The 21,444-nt window shown below is 50.9% G+C and overlaps 7 protein-coding genes across 7 annotated transcripts; 3 read left to right on the top strand and 4 right to left on the bottom strand.

Annotated features, from left to right (window-relative positions):
• Window positions 1–374: 374 nt before the first annotated feature.
• PHYSODRAFT_526774 (necrosis inducing-like protein NPP1 type) lies at window positions 375–4,331 on the top strand (the record flags this gene model as incomplete). Its single annotated transcript, XM_009538155.1, has 3 exons — window positions 375–735; window positions 2,761–2,762; window positions 3,945–4,331. The coding sequence occupies 3 exons, from the start codon at window positions 375–377 to the stop codon at window positions 4,329–4,331; spliced, it is 750 nt and encodes a 249-aa protein (XP_009536450.1).
• Window positions 4,332–4,639: 308 nt separating this feature from the next.
• On the bottom strand, window positions 4,640–5,204 carry PHYSODRAFT_340085 (hypothetical protein; the record flags this gene model as incomplete). Its single annotated transcript, XM_009538154.1, has 2 exons — window positions 4,640–5,017; window positions 5,124–5,204. 2 exons carry the CDS (start codon window positions 5,202–5,204, stop codon window positions 4,640–4,642), a joined length of 459 nt encoding a protein of 152 aa, XP_009536449.1.
• A 1,254-nt stretch (window positions 5,205–6,458) lies between these two features.
• On the bottom strand, window positions 6,459–7,040 carry PHYSODRAFT_526044 (hypothetical protein; the record flags this gene model as incomplete). The annotated part of the gene is made up of 1 exon (XM_009538153.1): window positions 6,459–7,040. The coding sequence occupies one exon, from the start codon at window positions 7,038–7,040 to the stop codon at window positions 6,459–6,461; it is 582 nt and encodes a 193-aa protein (XP_009536448.1).
• Window positions 7,041–8,693: 1,653 nt separating this feature from the next.
• Window positions 8,694–10,035, top strand: PHYSODRAFT_254072 (hypothetical protein; the record flags this gene model as incomplete). The annotated part of the gene is made up of 3 exons (XM_009538152.1): window positions 8,694–8,770; window positions 8,804–9,416; window positions 9,445–10,035. 3 exons carry the CDS (start codon window positions 8,694–8,696, stop codon window positions 10,033–10,035), a joined length of 1,281 nt encoding a protein of 426 aa, XP_009536447.1.
• Window positions 10,036–10,972: 937 nt separating this feature from the next.
• Window positions 10,973–12,202, bottom strand: PHYSODRAFT_254050 (hypothetical protein; the record flags this gene model as incomplete). The annotated part of the gene is made up of 4 exons (XM_009538151.1): window positions 10,973–10,989; window positions 11,128–11,664; window positions 11,731–11,758; window positions 12,188–12,202. The coding sequence occupies 4 exons, from the start codon at window positions 12,200–12,202 to the stop codon at window positions 10,973–10,975; spliced, it is 597 nt and encodes a 198-aa protein (XP_009536446.1).
• A 3,228-nt stretch (window positions 12,203–15,430) lies between these two features.
• Window positions 15,431–16,170, bottom strand: PHYSODRAFT_288825 (hypothetical protein; the record flags this gene model as incomplete). Its single annotated transcript, XM_009538150.1, has 2 exons — window positions 15,431–15,746; window positions 15,804–16,170. The coding sequence occupies 2 exons, from the start codon at window positions 16,168–16,170 to the stop codon at window positions 15,502–15,504; spliced, it is 612 nt and encodes a 203-aa protein (XP_009536445.1). The 3' UTR covers window positions 15,431–15,501.
• A 2,771-nt stretch (window positions 16,171–18,941) lies between these two features.
• On the top strand, window positions 18,942–20,225 carry PHYSODRAFT_254209 (family 10 glycoside hydrolase; the record flags this gene model as incomplete). Its single annotated transcript, XM_009538149.1, is given in 3 exon segments — window positions 18,942–19,181; window positions 19,201–19,785; window positions 19,827–20,225. The coding sequence occupies 3 exon segments, from the start codon at window positions 18,942–18,944 to the stop codon at window positions 20,223–20,225; spliced, it is 1,224 nt and encodes a 407-aa protein (XP_009536444.1).
• Between the last annotated feature and the right edge of the window lie 1,219 nt (window positions 20,226–21,444).

Genomic DNA, 21,444 nt, shown 5'->3' with positions numbered 1-21,444 from the left:
CATTAGAAGCCACTCAATTTCAGAATGTGAAGTGCTCTCTCACTCGCAAACTATCGTCAATAACGTTAGTACATTCCGTGATAACCCGGGGATTCGTAAGCAACGAGTTGGGAGCTGTCGCCGTCATATGAGCGAGCTGGCACATTGTAGCCGTAACTGAGGCTGCAAAGCCTGCCCATGAGCCTTCACCGCCAAGTTCGCGACACCTTTTCTGCTTTTGCATGGCAGAGACACCTCAACGGAGGTGAGTGAGACCTCTACCTCGTTGCTGCCAGCAAATTGCTGCAATTTGCTGGACCTCGTCGAAAGGACCAGCACGTCCGCGACCCTCACTTCCAAAAGAACCACAGGACAGTCAAGTTCGCCACGCAACAATGAACCTCCGTGCCTTCATCGTCACTGCGATCGCCTCGCTAGCCGCGGTTAACGCCGACGTCAAGATGATCAACCACGACACCGTTCAGCCCGTCGCTCAGCCTGAGCCCACGACGGATTCCGAGAAGACTGCGGTCAAGTACAAGCCGCAGCTCCACATCTCGTACGGATGCCACCCGTACCCTGCGGTTCAGGCCGACGGCTCCGTCAGTGCCGGTCTCAAGTGGTCTGGATGGGCCAACGGCAAGTGCAAGGGCTCTGGGCTGGGCTCGCAGGTGTACTCGCGCTCGGACTGGTACAAGGGCAAGTGGGCCATCATGTACGCCTGGTACTTCCCCAAGGGCCGGCGCATGGGAGATGGTGGGATTTGTCTCGCGACCACTTTGACCACATTTGACCACATTCGACCACATTTGACCACAATGTTGTCTCGATGGTATGTCTCGATCCTGGTGGAAAAACAGATGTGCTATGAAAGTTTGATTTTATTGCTATACGCTAAAGAACTCTGTTATCGTACGAGTAGTATTCTTCTTCGCTAGCAAACACGCAGGATTTTGAGACCCCTCACCGCACTTTAAGTGATTCTGGCGGCAGCTCGAACACGAAGTCGCCTTGCTAGCTGGAGCGAGAGGTGGAGCAATGCTGTCAGATATCTCGTTGCCGCTACTCGCTGGCTTGGGACAATTTTTTTCTGCTGTTCGACGTCGTTTAAGGCGGCAGCGTAGTTGATTATCCGTGAGGTTCGCGTCAGGGTAATATTTCTTCAGCCCCTGCTGCAGCAATATATATTTTCAACGAGTATACACCAGCGAATCAGACAGTTTACACAACTCAGCCAAGTGCTCTGGTGCGATAGTAGATGGCCGAGGCCGTTTTGCTGGAACACTTTATTGTCCTGCATCTTCACCAATCCCAACAGTGTCACGACAAATAACCTGCGGTTGTAGTCTGGCTGGAGGTGTGTCGTCTGCATTTGAACTAGTTGTAGTGGTCGCAGCATCGATGTCATCGTTCGCTGCAGTTTCTTGATCTGTAAGCAGAGTATTTAATGGCTCGGCTCGTTTTTCTTCTTCATTAGGGGCTGGACAAGATAATGGAGCGTCTGTGGGGTTCGTGACCATCGCTAGTCTCCTCTTCTTTCGGTTTTGGGCCGCCTTCAGCGCTTCCCAGCACTTCTCCCGCACCGATTCATCAAGTTGACCAATTCCAGCGCAGACACAACTTGCAAAGTCGTAGATACGGTGGAAAAATCGTTTACGAGCTGTGCCGGCCTTGAACTTTCGCAGAATCTTGAAGACATCGCGCATCAAATCAGCCTCGCAGTCTATCGGTGGACGCAAAGCCAGGGAAACAGCTTCTTGAGGAGCAAAATGGAATATTTTTGCTTGTTTTCGAGCGGAGCTTGTACTTTCAGGATCAGCACCAACTGATTTAACGTTTGAGACCATCGTAGCATAGCTCCGCTGTTGTAGCCGTATTTTAGGGTTCGTGTTGTTGCAAGCAACAATATTGAACATCATCGTTGTTATCATTTCACACGTGCACCATTCACGCTTACTAGCAGCCTGAGCAGCTCGTGTTCCTCCGTAGAGAAGCCCTGGTCGCCTTCACACTCGGTACTTGCCAGTCGAATAGAGTTAAAAACCTCGTCACGCTTCAGCTTGGCCGATTGGAGGGTAACGGCACTTTTTAACAGCAGTTCCGCTACTGTTGAGCGGTGTTGCCGGGAGCGATTAAGATTCCCTTCGAGACATGTTGTGTTCACTCTTGCACTTTGAAATACCTGTGCCCAGGAGTCAAAGTCAAAGTCCCGCTCGGTCTCCGTTCTATACAAGCGGCGAAGAGAAAAGCTGCATCAGATACTCCATCTGAGGCGAAGTAGGGACCATCGTTCCACAGAGTAATGCAGTATGGCTCGCCGAAATCAAATCAACGCCATTCATGGGCGGATTGCGCCCGAACTTAGCACCGATAGACAAATTATGCTTGACGATAAACCAATCTAAGATCCGCAAGCCAACATCAATCGATACATTTCTGGTAAGCAGTTTTTTTAAGGAAGAGTGAAAGCCCTCAACTTGGCTAGTAGATACCACGCAAACTCGATGACCGCCTTCCTCGTAAGTGTTTGAGCCCACGTACAACTCGCCACGCTGAATGTGCTCCAAATTACTCTGACACGACCCTTTCCAATCTTTCAGGCTGCACGATACACTTGAGCGCAAAACACCGCTGACTACACTTTGAAATTGAAGAGCCATTTCAGCAGTAGGGCGCGATTCACGATCCACATTGTAGATCGCACGGGAGAGTTCCTTTGAAATTCGTTTGCTGGTGACGGGTGCCTTTATTTTTTCAGTGATGCGAGTTATCACGTGAAAGGGGTCCTGTTTTGTGACCACCTCGCTACCAAACACTTCTGTGACCATTTTCTTGACAGCCGACGCGTTATCCGACACAACTACATGATCCAGGTCACCCCCAGATGGCGCACGAAACTGCGACTTCACATGTTGAAGCAAGGCTCGTGTTTCTTCCTTGTTTTCAGACCTGGTCAGCCGCCGCCCAATAATCTGCCCAATTTCATTCTGGAAGCATTTTCGCATCTTTGAGAGATTCACGTTGCCCTTTGGTCTTCCACAGCTTTAGCCGCTTGCAGAACTTGACCGAGTGATCCATTCTCATGACCCTCTTTACAACACAGTCTTTCATCACTTTTTCACACAGCGACCCGTACAGCTCTGTAGCGTGTAGCCATGCCGTCGTAAGCGTGTGATTGTCAACAACTTTGTTTTGATCTGCATACTGATCCTCTGATATTGGAGTGGGGGCCAGATAGGTGAAGCAACGCTCGTGGTTTCGCTTGATACCACTGGAAAACAGACCCAAAAGCTTGTAGTAGCGCTGTTTGCGCCTACGCTCCATATTGGCCATGGTACGTTGCAACCCATTCTGCGCGGTAATACCGTCATGAACCATCTCCATGAGTGAGTTCGAGAAACTAGCGTTTGGCTCAGAACAAATGGAAAGTGAAAAATCATATCGGGCCATTGTGCAAAGTAATCCGAGCTCACAGTGGAAAAATATGATCCTGTTACAGCGCACCTATACTTCACAAATACCAGGTCGCACTTGCACTCCACAGATTCCACCACACGACGGCAATAGTCTTTCACCTTCGGATTGAAGTTGCAGTCTCGGCTGATGCACGACGGCAGACCTTTGCCTCCTCGATACTCCGGGGTCCACACGAACAACGGACGTGAAAACAGCCGCGACAACTGCATGTCATCCACCTTTTCCTCAGGATAAACTAGACGGGGAGGGAATGAGCGCCGTCCAACCGCCTCGACCACTGCTGCCTTGTTTTCATTGCGCGCTGCTGACAAGGCCATGCTTACTGCGAACTCCTCAGCTACAAGTTCTCGGTAAATAAAGGGAAAACGGCTGCGCCCCTCCGGGGCTGCGGCCGGAGTTCGGAGATCTCTCCTAAATTTATCGGAGTTCGGGGGCTGACAGGCCCCCGATTCTCCCATAAACCCAAGGGCCGGCAGTACATCCGCAAGTACAACTCCGGCCACCATCACTACTGGTCGTACGCCATCGTCTGGATCGACAATCCCAACCCGGACAACTCGACCATCCTCGGTGTGTCCATGTCGGCCGGTGTCGGCTACCGGAAGGCGTCCCCGCCCAAGTCCAAGTACGTGGTCGACGGCGTGACGGTGAAATTCGACTCGTACCGAAGCTTCTGGGGCAGCAAGCAGGGCGTGAGGCTTACGACCAAGTCGGGCGACCAGCAGGACCTCATCACGTGGGAGCAGCTCACGGACGAGGCGCGCACGGCGCTGAGCGACGCCGACTTTGACGTCAACTGGTCGCTGAAGAACGTCGTGATGCCCCTCAAGGACGACGCGTTGAGGGAGAGACTCGAGAAGGCTTACCCGTTTTAAATAGTAGAAGTAGCAGATAGTAAGATGCGGTCGTCGCCAAATAGAGATGATTCAACGCAACACAACACAATTGGCGGTGCATTCTCTTTGTTGTGCTGGTCGAAATCATTATGTGTTACCGGGAGGCACTTGTCTTATGATCCTTGGTATTAAGCAGAGTACAGGTAATGGACACTTCACATTGGTGAAAAACTCAAAGAATTGTATACTTGAGAGGTGAGTTAGTACGACGACCCCCTCTCTTTCTACAAACAACGGTAGGATTATCTGTTCGAGATGCGAGCATCATGGCGTCTTCCTATCTACGCCTAGCTGGAGCTCAACTCCGGTTTGTACTCTCCGTCATATGCTTCGTCAGTGTGCAAAAGGTTGTGTAGCTGGTACGTTGGCACAGTCAAATTCAACGCGGGCATCTCACTCGCGCCCGTCTTGTTAAGCCGCTGGAGGTCGCCGTCGTTTGTGATGTACGACTTCAGGAGCTCCAGACCGCAGGTGAACGTTGGGTTGGTTCCATCACCAAGCAGAGTCGAATAGATCGCTTCGTGCTCCGCGTAGTCGAACGAGACGAGCTCTTTCTTGTCGGTATCAAGCGCCTCTAACAAGTATTCCGCATACTTGTGAGGCGTCTGCACGTCCAGTTTACCGCTCAGAAGCAACACACTGGCATCACTCAGGATGGTCGCAAACTTGTTCCAGTATTGATCACGTTAGTAAACGATGCCATCACCGTCGTAGTTACACGCCGCCGACTTTTCTTTCGTGATAGCACAGTACAGAGGGTTTGAGAGGTACAGTCCACCGCCGGTGATGCTCAAATTCATTCTGCGCGAGCGTGCAAAATATCCCGATTGTGAAGAATCGGTAGAACGGCATGTCTTCTCGAAAAGTGCTAAAGTCTGCTACCGTGCAGGTACTTCGTGGTGCCCCGCGGTTGGAAAATGAGAAGTGAGAGCTCCAGCCGTTGCCGTCGTGGTTAATCGTCCGATGTTGTAGAATTGTTGATCAGTACAAGCACATATGTGTACGGACCCCGGATTCGTCGTGATAGTAATATGATCACGCAGTTTATATGTGGATCAACGGACTCAGCAGCGACTCTTGATGCTACACATAAATTGTTGCTAGCAAAGCGGAAGATTACCTGCGGGATATTACCATGATGATGAACAGCAAAACAATCCACCAGTTTTGTATCTAATCATCGCGTTTGTCAAGGACGCATCGCCAGTTCCTGCGGAAATGAACCTGATAAATGTTGCTGGATCTCCAACCACTATTTTATGGGTAACTTCACACTATGGCATGTGGGTGTTTCAGGGGTTAGCTTTACACAAGAAGTGGAATTCTGTATTATCGACGGCAAACACTTCCGAAGTCTACAGAAAGGGGGTTCTACCTATTCATGTGTTGTGGTTAATCAATGTTTAGGATGAAGATTTTCTACGAATCAGCTTTAATATTTGCAGATGGAACATGCAACACAGCAGTTAAGTTGAATTCCTCTTCGTCTTCAACCACAAACAAGACTACATGTACAGTACTAAGTACATGGACTCCAATAAAAAATTTACAAATTAATTCGCATACTAGGTCGAATGGCTGACTATCTCCCTTGTCTTACTTCAATGAAATTCGGACTTCGGTTTCCTCTCGTTTTCATTCAAAGCCCCGAATCAACGGGAATCGATACCGTACAGTAGCGCTTTTCGAGCAAAGTCCAAAACGGCGGTGATTTGGATTTTACTGTAAAGATCCTCTTTAAACTAGCCGAAATGCATAAGTATTTCATATTCTTCAAACGGCAACGAAGTTGTAATTTGATATTCCTCGTTATTTAGAGGAAGGCTTCAGCTTCACTCTGAAAAGAGTTTGTTACTCCGGAATGTGTGAGTATTTCGATATCTGTGTGTTTGCTTAAGAGATTTTCAACCATGGGGGTGAGCATTTATTGTGAGCGCCACGGAATTTATTCAGCCTATAAACGGCACGCATGGAAGACAGTACACTGCTAGTACAGATAGGAAGGTCCTCGGGTATAAAAAAATGGCTTTAAAAGCTCAACCAAAGAAAAATATACAGCTTGAAAGTTATAGTGCACTATTATGAAAAAAAACGGCACTATTCCATCTAGGTGGAGCCTAACTCGGGTTTGTACTCCCCGTCGTACGCTTCATCCGTGTGCAAAAGGTTGTGCAGCTCGTACGTCGGCACCGAAAAGTCGAACGGAGACATCTCACTCACGCACGTTCGATTGAGGCGCTGCAGGTCGCCGTCGTTTTTGATGTACGACATCACCAGCTGAAACCCGCAGGTCAGAACGGGATCGCTGCCGTTGCCCATACCACTCGAGAATACAACATCGTGACCCGCATAGTCGAAGACGATCAGCTCTTTCTTGCTGGTGCCGAGAGCTTCGAGCAGATACCCGGCATACTTGGGTGGCGTCAACACGTCCAGCTTGCCGCCTAGCAGCAGCACACTGGCGTCGCTTGGGAGGGTTGCCGACTTGTTCCAGTACTGGTCACGCTGGTAAATGATCCCGCCGCCGTCGTAGCTGCCGAAGTTGAACTCGTCACACGCCGCCGACTTCTCTTTCGTCATAGTGCAATACAGTGGCAGGTCGCGCGTATAGGTGTCGATAGTGGCGATGCTCGAACGAATCACGCGGGACTCCAACTCAGCTCGCGATGGTGTAGGCGTCTCCCACATCTCCGAGTACACGATGAGGTAGAAGAGTAGGCTCGAGTAATGCGGGTGCTGCCTTCCCCTAACGACTTGAACGGGGTTAAGACCTCGACGTCCTTCGCATTGCACCGATTCAGTCGGTACACAACCGGTGGCCAGCGTCCGCGTCGATGCACTATACAACAGGTAAGCCAGATCAAATCTGAGCACGTACGAAGGCAGCAAGTCCGGCTCGTCGCTATTCATCAGTGAAGCGCACGTCGAGTTGGGGTCGAGATTGGAGGTCCGAAATAATAATTGGGAAACAATTAATAATGAGATTTTCCAATATTAATTTTATTATTGGTGTTATCGACATCCAATACAATACGGTATTGAAACAATTATTGACAATAAATACAGTGAAAAGTGCTTTGGCGGGGATACAAAGCCTACCTCTCGTTATTACATCACAACAAAGTCCCCATGACGTCAAAAATTAAGTACATCACACCACACAAGCATCGATCAGAATTGTTGGCTGAGATCTTCAGCCAAGGCCGCGACATTGAGCCGAATAGCGCTCACAACCACATCTTCACTCAACTATGATGGTCTCCAACAAGCTGCTCGCTGCCTTCTTCTACGCGCCACTTGACCAAGGCCTGTTCCCCTGTAACGTCGGTGGCAACAACCGGAAACAGGCGGGTGGTACTGGTGTGGTGTAGTGATTTGGCGGTAAACGAGAATCGAGCTGACGACCAAGCTTGAGTGGCGACCCGAGTCGTCGGGACATGTTCAGCAATGTTCGGCGGATGCTGATTGACCATTCTGGACCGGTGCCGAAGACTCGTCGACACCCAAGTTCGAGACCCAGGACTTCAAGTACGATCCGAACTTATAGCGAACTTTGACCCGAGATCCGCACTTAAGACGACCGTTCGAGCCCCGGCGACTGCTCCAAGTCTTCATCGTCCAATAGAGTCATCGAGAGGCCTCTTGGGGCGTCGAGGAGGCTCTGAAGGGTCGGTGGTTACTTGGGAAGATCCAAAACGGACGCGTTTATACTAGATATTTGTATTGAACCATAGGAAAGAGAAGACAGAACAGATAAGCCCTTTGGGCAACAAGAACAGAACAGCTTTTCCTCCCAACCACTCAAGGAAGACGTCCGGGCTATCGGTGAGTTCCCGTAGCAATTGGATAAACCTGTTGGTAGGATTATGACTGTCGGTGGACGCGCCTGCTAGTATCGTAGCGTGCGTTTACCCGTGGTCAGGCCAAGAGAAGAGAAGAGGTGGCCGTGTATACGAAGGGCGAGTCATCGCCGTGTAGTGGAGGAGCGAGAGCGCACTCCATTTATCCTTCCCGCCGGAGTATAGCTCCGGCACCCTCGTATCAAACCGTGACTGGCTGGGGCCCTTCCTTCCTGAGGGCCTGCGAGGTTTATATTGTGTGTGAGAGCGTGCCAGCCTTTGCTCGTGGCTGGTGACGCTGGGGTTCCGTCAGTTGACTAAGCGGAAACACGGCGCACAGAGGAAACATCAACCCGGTGCAAGGGAAAGTTCCTGGGCCTTCAGGTTCTAACCCTAACAAGCCCATTGAGTCATCGGGACTTGGTGGGTGTTGTTGGTGGGGAAAGTGTGCTATTATATAATTTAGTGCGTGTTCCTACACGACACTGGGTACTCCAACCTCATGGCGCATCTGGACGGGAAACATGCGGGCTACGACGCCCAGTTCACGTCTGCGCAGGCCAGCACCGACCGCCCGTTGTAAAGCTTCGGGTTTGTGGCTGAGGAGTCAAGCCACATGTTTCAGTGGCTCCAGTGGATTCTGATGCGGAACATGCCGGTCCATGAAGTCGAAGACGCGCTGACAAGAGCGATGAGCAAGCTGCGACCTGTTACGGTCAAGGCTGTTCAGAAGTGCATGGAAGGCATCGCGATCAAGATCGGACAAGACCTCAAGAAGGAGCTGGGAATACTCTTTGGTCTTATGTTCGACGGCTGGTCCCATGCCGGTGTGCATTACGTCGCTCTCTTCGCTGTTTACGAGCCAGATGGCAAGCTGCGCGTACCGTTGCTGGGCTTACCCCCTCTTGCCGACGGAAACCAGACGGCTGACGTCCACGTGGAGCTGTTTAAGAACATCCTCGATGTCTATAACAAGACACTGGACATGGTCGGGTTCATGGTAGGCGACAAATACAACACCAACCAGGCGATCGCGAATAAGATGGCTGTGCCACTCGTCGGCTGTGCCAGCCACAGGTTTAACCTCGCCGTCAACAAGTTCCTCGCGCCGTACAAGACATTGCTGTCCGGCGTCAACACGCTCATGGTGGAATTGCGGAAAGAAAACAACCGGGCGGTGCTGAAGAAGTACACGGAACTCGATCCTGTCAAGCGCTGTCACGCGGTAGTCGTCTACGTTCACGATGGTGCAGCGCTACATCCGTATCCGCGCCGAGATCAAGATGGTCGAGGCTTTTGAGCAGTTGATCCCTACTGGTGCAAAGCACAGGAAGCTTGTCGCTCTCTTTGAGCACCTAAAGAAGTTCGACAGCATTTGCAAGCGGCTGCAGCGCGACGACACGGACATGGACGAGGTGCGTCTCATGTTTGACGCGCTAATCGTGGAGTATCCAGTTATGGCAGAACACCTGAGATCTACGGCTAAGAATGTTCACGCTCCTGCGTTCGAGACCGGAATCGTCAAAATGATCTCTGGCTGCGCGCTTACATCGGCGGAAGAAGCAGCCTTGAAGTGTTTTAAAGCGGGCCAAGCTGCGGGGAAGAAGCGCAAGGACAGAGAAGAAGACTACGCGGCACAGCTACTTCGAGGCAGAGGAAAGAAGCGAACCACAAGTACAAGCTCGACGCAGTATAACCCTCTCGTCAAAATGGTGCCGCCGACGTCTAACACAGTGGAGCGACTGTTTCTGCAGTGCAAGCTGATATTGACACCACAGCGCCGCGGGATGTATCCTGCTCACTTTGAAGAGCTCGCATTTTTGCGGGTGAATAGAGGCATGTGAAACGTAAGTACTGTCTCAAGCGTCGTCGCAGAACAGAAGAAGTAAGATTGTCGAGCGCTAAACTCAATGAATGCACCTCATTTTTGCTTTTGCTCCAGCTTATCTAATTGTTTTGAAATTATGACTTATTATTTGCGGGAAAATAAATCATATTTGTTTAGACCTTTGTACCAGCTACACAATGCACGCTTTCTTAAGATCGTAGCTTCAAAAATGAAGGAGAAGAAGCACTTTGCGTGTCACCGCCTATTATTTGCAACCTAATTCCTTTCCAAACCCATATGACAACTTAATCAGCTTCGTTTAAATATCGCACCTAATCAAATAGCTATCCATAAAATAAAAATAAAGTCCACACATCCCAGCTGAAGTACTTATAGGGGGTATATATAGCATGCAAAAAGCCATCTATAATAATAAATTATTTTAGGCGGCTCCTTATGTGCATGGTGTGTATGCTGTTAAAAATAAATGCAAGCGCTGCGGTTGAATTGCGCTGCCATTTCCAATTTTCACGGAAATGCAACGCAAGGACAAGCGCAGCAAGCACATCGCGGCATTAGCCGAGGGCAAGCGACAGAAGAGCGCACAAGTGACAGGAGCTCAGATCTTAGCTCGCCTGACTGAAGAAGCTCGCCTGACGCCTTGGTGCCGTCCGTCTATGGGCATCGCCGAGACCAGCACCGACTCCGAGGATGACAGCCCCGATTTTGATGAAGGCCCAGATCTGTTTGTCGTTGACACAGTCTACGCTAAGAAAACCAACGCTGAGGGTAGAGATTTCTTTTTAGTTAACTGGGTTGGCTTCGCGCGATTGACCTGGCAACCTGCGCATGATCTACCGCAAAACCTTATCACGACTTTCAACGAGGAGGAGCTCGGCTTTATTTGGCCTATTGATCGCCGAGTCATATTCCCATTTGGCGTAGATGCTGGTCTACAAGTGACTGGGATCTGAGCACGTCGTAGCTAGATAACTCCAACAATACAATATGCATTGCGGCAATTTTTTATTATTGCTAGCAGCTAGATTGAAATTTTTATTATGGCAACCCAACACTGCCAATACAATACAGTACTGCATTTTCGGACCTCTGTTGTGGACCGTAGACGAGAGGTTGGCCGACGGGAAATGAGCCTTACACTCAGCGTCCCGATCGCACAGCCCCATGAAATACTCGCCCACCTCACCATAGTCCCGATCAGTCGTCGACATGTAGTTAGACTTGTCGGTCGGCACACCAGAGGATGCTTGAACGCTATCGAGAATGTATCCATTCATGCTCGGCGTATTCAAGTGCATAAGGCGCTCCACCCATGAAGTATCATAGCTCACTCCGTACACAAACGTGTTGGCTCCATTCGTGTAGTCGGAAATGAAAGTCGATATATCGGTTGCAGCGCTTGTGATTGAGAAGGCCGAGAGATATCCGTACTTGAAGAGCAAGTCTTTTGCGCAGGAAGGAACCTCCTTCGGGTCAATGTCGGTGCCTAGTGGGGGAGCAGTCGTCATTGCCTGTGCCGCCACGCAGTTGAGGCGGTTGCTACGCCCAGTGTCACGATGATCCACTGTGTACACGTTGATCGTGCCGTCCATTTTAGTGTGCAGCTCCAGCATACCTGGCTCCACTGCAGAACAAATATTATCACTTAGTGAGCGATTATTTTTTCGAGGTGTCATGCAATCCGACTTACTGTTAGTAGACGAGCAGCCCGGGCCTCCCTGCAAGTACCACACATTGGGCGCTGTTGCAACATCCCCAACGGTAGGCGCTTCACGAAAATATCAATTGTCGGATCCGCCGACGCTGGAGTCTCGCAGATCCCGGGGTAGCACAAAGGCGCGGGGTAGACAGCACACTCGGCGATTTGAGTTGGTGGTCTTGTATCAGGGTCCGAGAAAGTGGCCTCCAAGCAAGGATACCACCCGTTCAGTAGACGTTTGGTGGCGTTGGTTGCGGTGACAGTCTGCGCGAGCGTGCAGAGTAACCCGATTGCGAGTGGCCGGTAGAACGGCATGTTCCCCCGAAAAAGAGCTGGAGTACGGTATTGGAGGTGTTCGGTGGCTGGAAAAGGAGAAGTGAAAGCTCGCATCGTGGCCGACGCGGGCAGCCGTGATGTTGTAGCATTGTGCCCCAGCACGATCACGTACGGGCCTCGGGTTCATGGTGATTGCGGCTCTCGCGAAAAGATAATCTTACTAAGATTATCCAGTTTCCAGTTTGTACAGTGGTGAAGAGATCCTCTATTTGCGTTAATTGCTAACTATAGAGACCTGGATTATAGGCAGGGCCTACTTGGCCACGGTGGGCACAGTTCTTGGGGGCTTGATGCCGGATTTCTGATGGCTTTGTGCCGAATTTGTGGGGTTCTGGTGGCTTGATGCCGATTTTCTTGGTGGTGCTTGAAATGTTTGGACACATGAGAGTCCACCAATCTCCCATGCTGCAAAGTCCTTCCTTGTTCTCCCCTTGCCAGCCGCACATCGCCGTCAACACGTCCGAGGAGGTCGTCTCGACTGGTTGGGGCACTTGGGAGTATACGCGGATCCGTTGAACCAGCTTCCGGGGTTAGCATACGTACCTAGGTTGGTCGCTGTCTTGCAGCTGACGCACGCCGCGCGGGGACAGGGGGCAGAGGACCCGGAGGCCGGAACCGTTCACCAATGCCGTTTTTTACCCGGTCTGGAACGAGACTTGCCTGGTCCTGCCATCTTCCGATCGCCGAAGTTGACAAACTTGACTCTCTTGTCGACCTTGGAGAAGACGTCACGAAATCAGAACTGGGTCCATTTCAGCCGAGAGCGGAGCTGGGAACAAATACAAGCCGGAAAGCTGGATATTACGGAGCGCGATCTCCACATAGTTCACTACCGCCGGGCGACCTCCGCCGAAGCGGTCGCCACGAGTGCTTGCTGGGATGAGGGGAGTCGATGGTGCTCGACTTGAGCGCGAAGGTGCACCTGGCCCTTACGCTTTGGTAAGATAGATTCAGCAGTGGAGAGTTTACCCTGTCCTCCATGCCTAGGCGGCGAGATCTTGAACGCGAGGGGTCCGCCTGATTCGTCGCGTCTCGGTCTTACTTGGTGCAGCGTACTTGTTGATAATCTTGGTGGCAGTCGCCAAGCACGGGGTTGCTCCCGCGCTCGGCGCTCAGGAACGCCCCATCTCGCATTCTCGGCCGCACGCGGGAGGACTTCATCCGAGAAGAGAGATCCTCCGAAGAGGCGCTGGAGGCGTCCCAGAAACCACTAGTGCCAAACGGCGCGAAAAGCGAAGTGTTTCAGTTTGTACAGTACATTTAGGTTGATCACGAGACTGAACAGTTGGTGCTAGATGTACGGACGTTACGTAAGTTGATGTTACTAGCCGAGCGCCGCCGCTACGCGGCGGGGAATTTTTTGTTAGTTGGCGCTTCGCTCGCTATGCTCGCTCCGCTATTGGAGCAGACTGCCTACGCTTCACTACGGTAGTGGTGGACCCGTTCCGCTCGCCTCGTCGGCTCGCTACACTAATCTCAATGTCAGGCTAGTAATACAGAGGCCGGGGCGGGTCCTGCGGCCCCGCAATATCGTATGGTGGGGTCGCCTTCGCTGCGCTCGGCAGCTAATCATAATTAGTGGAATTCGTACTTAGTGAATAAGTGTGATCTACGGACAGCGACACTCTGATTGATTCTTAGGATTATGGGCTGCTAGCGCAGATTTGAAGCCGATCAGATGAAGTCTCCCGTTAAAGTTAACACTTCTATTATTTTGAATGCTGTAGTCTCAGATATTGGGATACTTAAATGGATGGCGTTGAAATTCTCAAGGTCAAAATCTCTCACTCGAAGAAACACCCAACGTCGCCGATCATTGCCGTTCATTCCTGAATTTGCTGGTGCGGGACCTGCCGAAGGAAATGGAAGCGGTGAATTGCGACCGCCTTGCGAGCGCATGATGGACGTGCCGAGTCGCTGCTGCCCCAGTCATCTCGTTGCTAGAACTACGACTAGGTGCCGAACTTTGACCCCAACAAGAATACCTCACTCATTATGTCTTATTGTCGGTTCTGCAGATAACGCAGCTACACGTATTACTCGCCTCGCGCTACTGCTGGACGCGCTGTGAAATGTGCCAGTAGCCGGAGCTCCTCAACGGCTCATACAACTTCACCCTGCTGTTCATCGGTGCGAGATAAGAGCAATCGATAGATTGTTGTTTAATTATGGAGCTAATATTTAGTGATCTTGTAATATCCTGGCTTTAAAGCTGCGTTGACGGAGCAACAGGCGATTGCTTAGCCACAATCGCCAAGAAATTTTCGGATTTTTTCTTGCGCGCAGCAGGATACGTATTTCTAGGCTGGCAGCTGGTTGCCTTTGCTGCTGCTTTCCCGAGCCGATTGAAGGGCGCGAGCGGGCGCCATTGTAGACATGTTGCTGGATCGGCTGCTATATCAGCTACCTCGTCGGCAAGTGCGGATGCGGCTTGACTACCGCGGATAACGATACAATACTTTGGACTCAGAAGTGTAGAAACTTTTAAATGACAAGGAAGTTTCCGGGTCAGCATGTACGTGTATCGTTTCGAAAACGAAACCTGGCGATGCCCGCAGAAGAAGCAATCCTCGCGCATTTAATTGAGAAATGTGGAGACTGTAGTGACTGCATACTTCTTATTATGAATCCGCGCAGAGTAACTTGAAGCGTTCTCATAGTGGACTAGAGACGAAATACAAAACCATTTTTGTAAAAAATATAGTATTGTATTATTTCAGACTGGGCATTCAGTTATCAGAGAAATGTAAGGTATGTAACAAGTGGTGTTGGACAGCGCATGAGGAAACCAACAGTGCAGTACGTTACGTGCCCCACAAGAAAGGATACCTATCCTTTGCCCATTTGTCACAGTCAACAAGACACTTCCATTGTAATTGTTTTTCGCTCAACCATTGTTCCCTTTGTTAAGTAGAGCTCTGACGCCCTAACATTGCGACTTGCTAAGCACTTTATTCAATCCACAGTATGATTTTATTTATGAGCGAACTACCAAGCTATCTCAGCCTACGCAAAGCTCTAGTAATTGCAAACCAGGGGGTTATCTTGAAGTACAGGATGTACCAGCCTAGTAGAAATACAGTGGATAGATGCACAGTACGTGTAACTGGACACTGTGCTGATTAGTAACTGTAATATCTCGGCGTCGCCGCGAAGGCTTTAGAAAATGAAGCACACGCGTCGCGCTTCAGCATCGTACTGACCTATCAGTGATGTGTATTGTGTCTATTGTGGTGGCCTACATTAATGTTTAGGATAAGGATCTCCGTGCTAATCTTTACAGATGGTATTGCAGGGGACTCCCGATTTGGGAGTGGCGGCTTCATCTTAAGAGAAAAGTTTGTTTGTTTTGTTTGTTTTTGAATTGAGGATCATTATTGTCACTTAGCTAATGCGATCGCGAACGACTACTAAAGACCGGGGGGCTCACCTGTGCAAAGCGTCACTAGGGAGGGGGCTCTCTGGCCCAGAGTCTGGTGGGAGAGTCTGAAAATTAGTGCAAAGCGCGACCTCAAGCGAGGTCAGGTGGTTCGTACTCGCCACCCACGAGGTCGGCAGATACAGGACAGGGGCCATGAACCTCCTGTTGTGCGGCCGTCGGCCGCTGTCCCATGGAGACTTGACTTGAGCGTTGATTGCGTTCGTCCGGCGCGTGCTGAAGGATGCGTGAGCTTAGGCTCTAACAACATCGGATGACGGCAGCATCCCGAAGGACACCGCCCAAATACCTCCGTGGAGGCGGCTTGAGTGCTTGAACCGCGGTCGCCTGCCGCGAGCTTGAAAGAGTGGTCGAAGTCTGGGCCTCCCACCACCGTGGCAACGACCCATAGAGTCGCCGCCCTCTTGGAGCGCAATCGCCGTCGTCGCGCGCGAGCTGCTCTTGTGCCGACTCCCGTCGTCGGCCATGGTCACGCGCAAGCCGTCGCTGCAGCCGCCATGCTCCTTCCTGGGCTCCCTTGGGAGGATTCCCCCCAGGAAGGCCAAGGGCCCGGAGATCCTTGGAGGCGACCCTTGGCAGACACTTGCTCGCGACCCGTCAAATTCTGGAATGAGAGAAAAGTTTGCATATTCAGCGCGATGTTTAACTGGATACATAATACAGCAATGTAGTCGCTACGAAATAAACTCCAGAAAACGGGTCGTTGGGGTTAATACCTCGCCTCCTCTGAAAGATATTGCAATTTTAATTTTGTTAAATTTCAGGCCCACATCTTGGCCGGTTGTCTGCAAACGGATCATGTACTTCGAGGTACCAGTTCTACCATACATAGGAAGCACTCATAATATATACCAGACACGACATGGTGGCGAAAAAAACAACAGCTCATTTCTGAATACGCAATCTATCGTTACTCAAAAGCTCGAATCCCTTCGCGCTTCTGAACTCGCTACGATTACAGCTATCGTTGCAGTCCAGGCCATTGCTGTCAACGCAATCCAGAGGTTGAAAAAATAATATCAATACAATAATTACGGCACATTTACATCGAAACAGTTTACTATTGTGTTTGCACAATGGCTGGCCCTACAGCCCATGTTTCGGAATAGGGTTAGGGATAAATGCATACTAAAACCGAGTAAGATCTCCAAACATGTAAAACATGCTGAAATCATGGACATCCATGTTTCGGTTTTCAGGACGGGTGTCATGGCACCCAAATCTATTGCAAATCCCTGGGAAATGGGTAATCGAGCTGCTAAATGTGGCTCTACCTGTCCTTAAAACCTTTAGAAGGCCGGCCCAGCGCTAGGCAGGGAACTGTAGACCTAAGCCTTGCTTCGGGGCTACGTTTGCGGGTTGTTCATGCTTCTCAAACGCCATTGATGCCGATTGGGTCTCTGCATCACGATACATTTGCGGGCCATTTCACCCCCTCCAATCCGAAAACATGGGCTGTACATATTCCGTTGCACAATCCGCACAATGGATATACTTTGAATACAATAATATTGTTGATATTATCAAAACTTGCGTCGATACAAAAAATAAGCTTTAAGCAAAAACATATATTTGTATTGGCAAAAATTATAAAACATGTATTATTGGTGTTATTGAGGTGGCTCATAATTTAATATGGTTTAACCCTTAATACAATATGATATTTATTTTCAGACCTCGGACGCAATCGCATCAGGACAATTATTGCTTGCCCACTGTCCGGTACCTAGTAGCGCCTACACAAGGCGAAGACCCCGGTACAGTAGAACCTATGGGCGCTCAGGCAACCCTGACCTACAGGACAATGATTTTCGATGACCTACGACGTTGAGGTCATTGGCTACGAGTGCCTCTCGGTTTGTCGGTAGTTCCAGGGCAACAGACCGCACGAAAGAACACGCTTGTGGAAATTGAGCCAAGCCAAGTGACTTTGCAGACGCGCTGCGTGTGCTCACACCCTTGTGCTACGCTTATCCATATAAGTTTTGAATATGGACTCCATATTTTAATATACCCCCGATTAAAATAGGGGTATTATATAGCCGACACGAATGAACCGTTTCCCATCGTTTCTTCCTTAATCCTTACAACCAATTCATACCACGGAAGCCAACAATGGCGTGGTCTACATGTACAAGCCCCGAGTTTCTTTGGCCGATGATCGGAGTATCGGAGTCCGATTCTCGGAACCGATCACTCCAATCGAGCCGTTTGTGCAGTCGAGCAACGCGGAAACCCAGCTTTTACACCAGACCAGGTTATGCTACAGCGAAACCAGCTGCAGTCAGCATTTTCACGTGTCAATTGGAAACAAAGGTTCACGCCTCTGTGCCAGTGCCTCAACAACACAAGCTAGAAGTCGCTTTTACTATACATACATACATGCACAACTTCTACGAGCCCAAGCCCGTCTACTTCAAAAGTGGGCTCCCACTAAAACGAGAGGCAAAAGTCGCACAAAATGGGCTCCCTCATGGTAAGTACGAGATCCAGTAGCCCTGGTTGGGGCTCCCCATTGGCTCCCCACCAGGGCTCCCCAAATTTAGCTTCAAATCTATGACGGGCTCTTCATACAGGCGTCCCCGGGCTAGTCCCGGCTGTATATATTAATGTACCTCGCACAGGAAGTACAACAAGCTCTCAAGATTTGCGCGCTACTTCTGCAAACATATTGATTTAGATGAGTGTACAGCGAGACCTAATGCGACAAGTGGCACGTTGCGGGAATACCTCCACCGTATTCTTGAGCTAAGCTTGTAGTAAGTCAGTACATACTCATTTATGTTCAGACCGCGTGAATCTTGTTGATTCGCAAACATCATAAGTACCACTGTGGCGAATAGGCCGGGGACGCCTGTAGTAATATCTGATTGGTCAATTTTACCTAGACTTAAGGCGAGCAACTTCGCGTGATCGATGCGCCACGCTAGAAGATCGAGCTCAAAGATCGCCACACTAGAAGATCTCGCGCCGCTCATATGTGGACAGCCGCTCCGAGGCCACCCCAGCGTCGCCGATAGTCCTTCCTTCCCCTCAAGGAGAAGCCCTCTTTCCTATGCCTTTTCAGGTTAGAACCTGGAGATACTTCAATGACGGCCAATCATCAGCGAGATATTTAACACAGGTGAGGGGGAGCCCTTAACGAGGGCTCACAGTTCTGGAGGGCTCCTTTCACTTAACCTATTGAACTCAAGAGCCCAGGGAGCTGACCGACACGTACTACCTCGCGGCGCTTAAGAACAGCAGCGAGTTCGGTATGCTCACGCCTGGTAACGCCATGAAGGTGCGTCCTCCGCTAGTAGACGCACTGTAATATTTTCACATAACCGTTGGTGATGTGGACCCTTCTCCTTTGACTGCAGTGGGACGCGACCGAGTCGACGCAGGGTACACCAAGGGAGACGCTATTGTGTCCATCGCGGACGAAATGGGCGCCCAGGTGCGCTGCCACACGCTGCTGTGGCACCAGCAAGTCCCCAGTTGGGTCCAGAGTCTCAGCAAGACTGAGATGCTCAGCGCGCTGGAGAACCACATCACGGAGGTCATGACGCACTTCGGAGACTCGTGCTACGCCTGGGACGTGGCCAACGAAGTCATGGGCGACGACGCCACGTACCGCAAGTCCTTCTGGTACACGACGACGGGCACGGACTACATCGTGGACCGCGTTCAAGACGGCCAACAAGGTCAAGAAGTCGCTCGGTCTCAAGACGAAGCTGTACTACAACGACTACAACACCAACACGGTGAACGCCAAGTCCACCGCCGTGCTGAAGATGATCCAGACGCTGCTGCTCGACGCGGACATCGGCATTGACGGCGTGGGCTTCCAGTCGCACTCGAGCTACTCGGACACGGCGACGACCGAGGATAAGGTGACCAACTTGGAGCGTTTCACTGCTCTGGGGCTGGACGTCGCCTACACGGAGCTGGACGTCAAGACGAGCTCGACCACGCCGTCCGAGGACGAGCAGAAGCAGGTCACGGTCTACACCAACACTGTCGCCTCCTGCCAGCAGGTGGAGGACTGCGTCGGCGTGACGATCTGGGACGTCGATGACACGTACACGTGGCTGGAGAACGCGGCCCCGCTGCCGTGGTACCAGCCAGGAGGCAAGGGCACGGAGCTTGTGCGCAAGCGCGCCTACGACGGTATCGCGGCTGGATGGGGAACGTCGACTGCTTCGACTACTAGCACTGCCAGCAGCGCGGCTCAGACCACCAGCACCAGCGCCAGTGTGGGAGGTGAAGCTGAGACTGAGATTCGAGCGGTGCCTCGCAGACCACGAGCAGCAGCGCTGATACGACGGAGGCGAGTACTGAGAACAGCGCGGAGACTGAGACTTCGACGGCTGCTAGCGGCTCCACGGAGACGTCGACTACTAGCAGCGCCGCTGGAGCCAGCAGCACTCAGAGCAGTAACACGGACACGACGGCATCGACGGCGGCTAGTGGAACGGAGAGCTCTACGAGTAGCTCGACTGGCGCTGAGACTACGAGCACGGAGAGCAGTGGCTACACTTCGGCCACAAGCAGTGGCTATACCTCGACCTCGAGCAGTGGCGACGCTGAGACGACCAGCAGCAGTAACACGGAGACGCCTACTCAGAGCAGCAGCACCGGCAACACGGAGACCACGAGTACCGCTGGCAGCAGTGCGCAGATCCCGGCCACTAAAAAGTCTAGCTGTGCTAGTCGACTGCGCAAGTAGAGGTTGCGATGAGAGTGGTCGAGAAGATGTGACAGTTCTGGCAGTAGATCCTCGGCCAGTGCCTGGGTTTTGTTTTGAGTGAAAAGTAAATGACGTTAACTGAAAATGGCTGTAAGATCCAACGACGACGGGCTATTGCCACAGAGCTTATGCATAGCGCAGTTCATGTCCCCCTATACGGTACGCGTCCGGTATGTTAGCGATCGGAGGTATGTTCAACTCGGTCATCATCCAAACTTGAAAGCGGTTACTCTTTTATCCTCTTTTCCAGGTGTCTGCAAGTGCGAACTAACAGTAAGGTGTCTAAGAAGTAGCAACGTTATTTAGTAAGGCATGCACAGACACACAGCCATCGTCGCCTCATTCAAATTCTCCACTTCTGATTTTTGTTTTCTGTCAAGTTGTCTCAGCTATTGGGGACAAGTGGTCTAGAGAAATAGTCCCGATGCGCGACCACTGTTGAACCACCGCGTGTACTCCTCCAGAAATAGCTTGTCCTCACCCTCACGGAACTTGGCTGCCCAGTACAACTTCATCGTAGTACTTCGTCCTTTTGATCAAAGGAGAGATCAGTCGGAACGACATCAGCTTGATTCCTCGTTCTTCCTGGCCCGCCAAATCACCCGTGGAAACCTCGTTCCCGTTGCCCCTCAAACGTTTCTTCTCGTTGACCTCTTCTTTCGCCGTCAGCTCTCGAGCGGGATCCGCGGACACGAGCTTGGTTGACAGCTTGAACGAGGTCGCGTTGGCGGATGATAGAAGCGTGACAAAAGTCGCCACCAGAGCTCATTGTAGCAGAAGAGTCGTCGGAGATGTCTGAGACAGAAGATAGGAGATTGAGAAATGTAGAAGTGGGTGCTACTGCGCTACATGGGCAGCGGTTGCTGTGCAATAGTAGTCACGTGTGTTTGTGTTTAGTTCGAGGATCTCGGTCTAAACAAACACTTGAGTTGCGACGCAATCCGTTCGTCTTGGAAACCCATGCTCCATCGCGATTTTTCCTTTCCAGGAGCAGGATTGTCACCGCTTGCCTAGCACTAGCCTGTAGGTATGGGGCTGACCAACGCACATGGTATTAGGTGCTCTGGTTTTAAAATTAAAATGATTATGCTCTAGTTCAATTGCTCAGTCAAATTCGTTACGCTCTATCTTTTTACTTGAAATACCACGGATTCGGGCTGCGATATCGGTAAAGTTGCTTTCTATTCCGGAATAATGT

The sequence above is a fragment of the Phytophthora sojae genome, assembly GCF_000149755.1.
Source record: "Phytophthora sojae unplaced genomic scaffold PHYSOscaffold_11, whole genome shotgun sequence".
Classification (NCBI taxonomy): domain Eukaryota; phylum Oomycota; class Peronosporomycetes; order Peronosporales; family Peronosporaceae; genus Phytophthora; species Phytophthora sojae.
The sequence above is the reverse complement of the archived record's forward strand: the minus strand, read 5'-3'. Positions and strand labels throughout refer to the sequence as shown.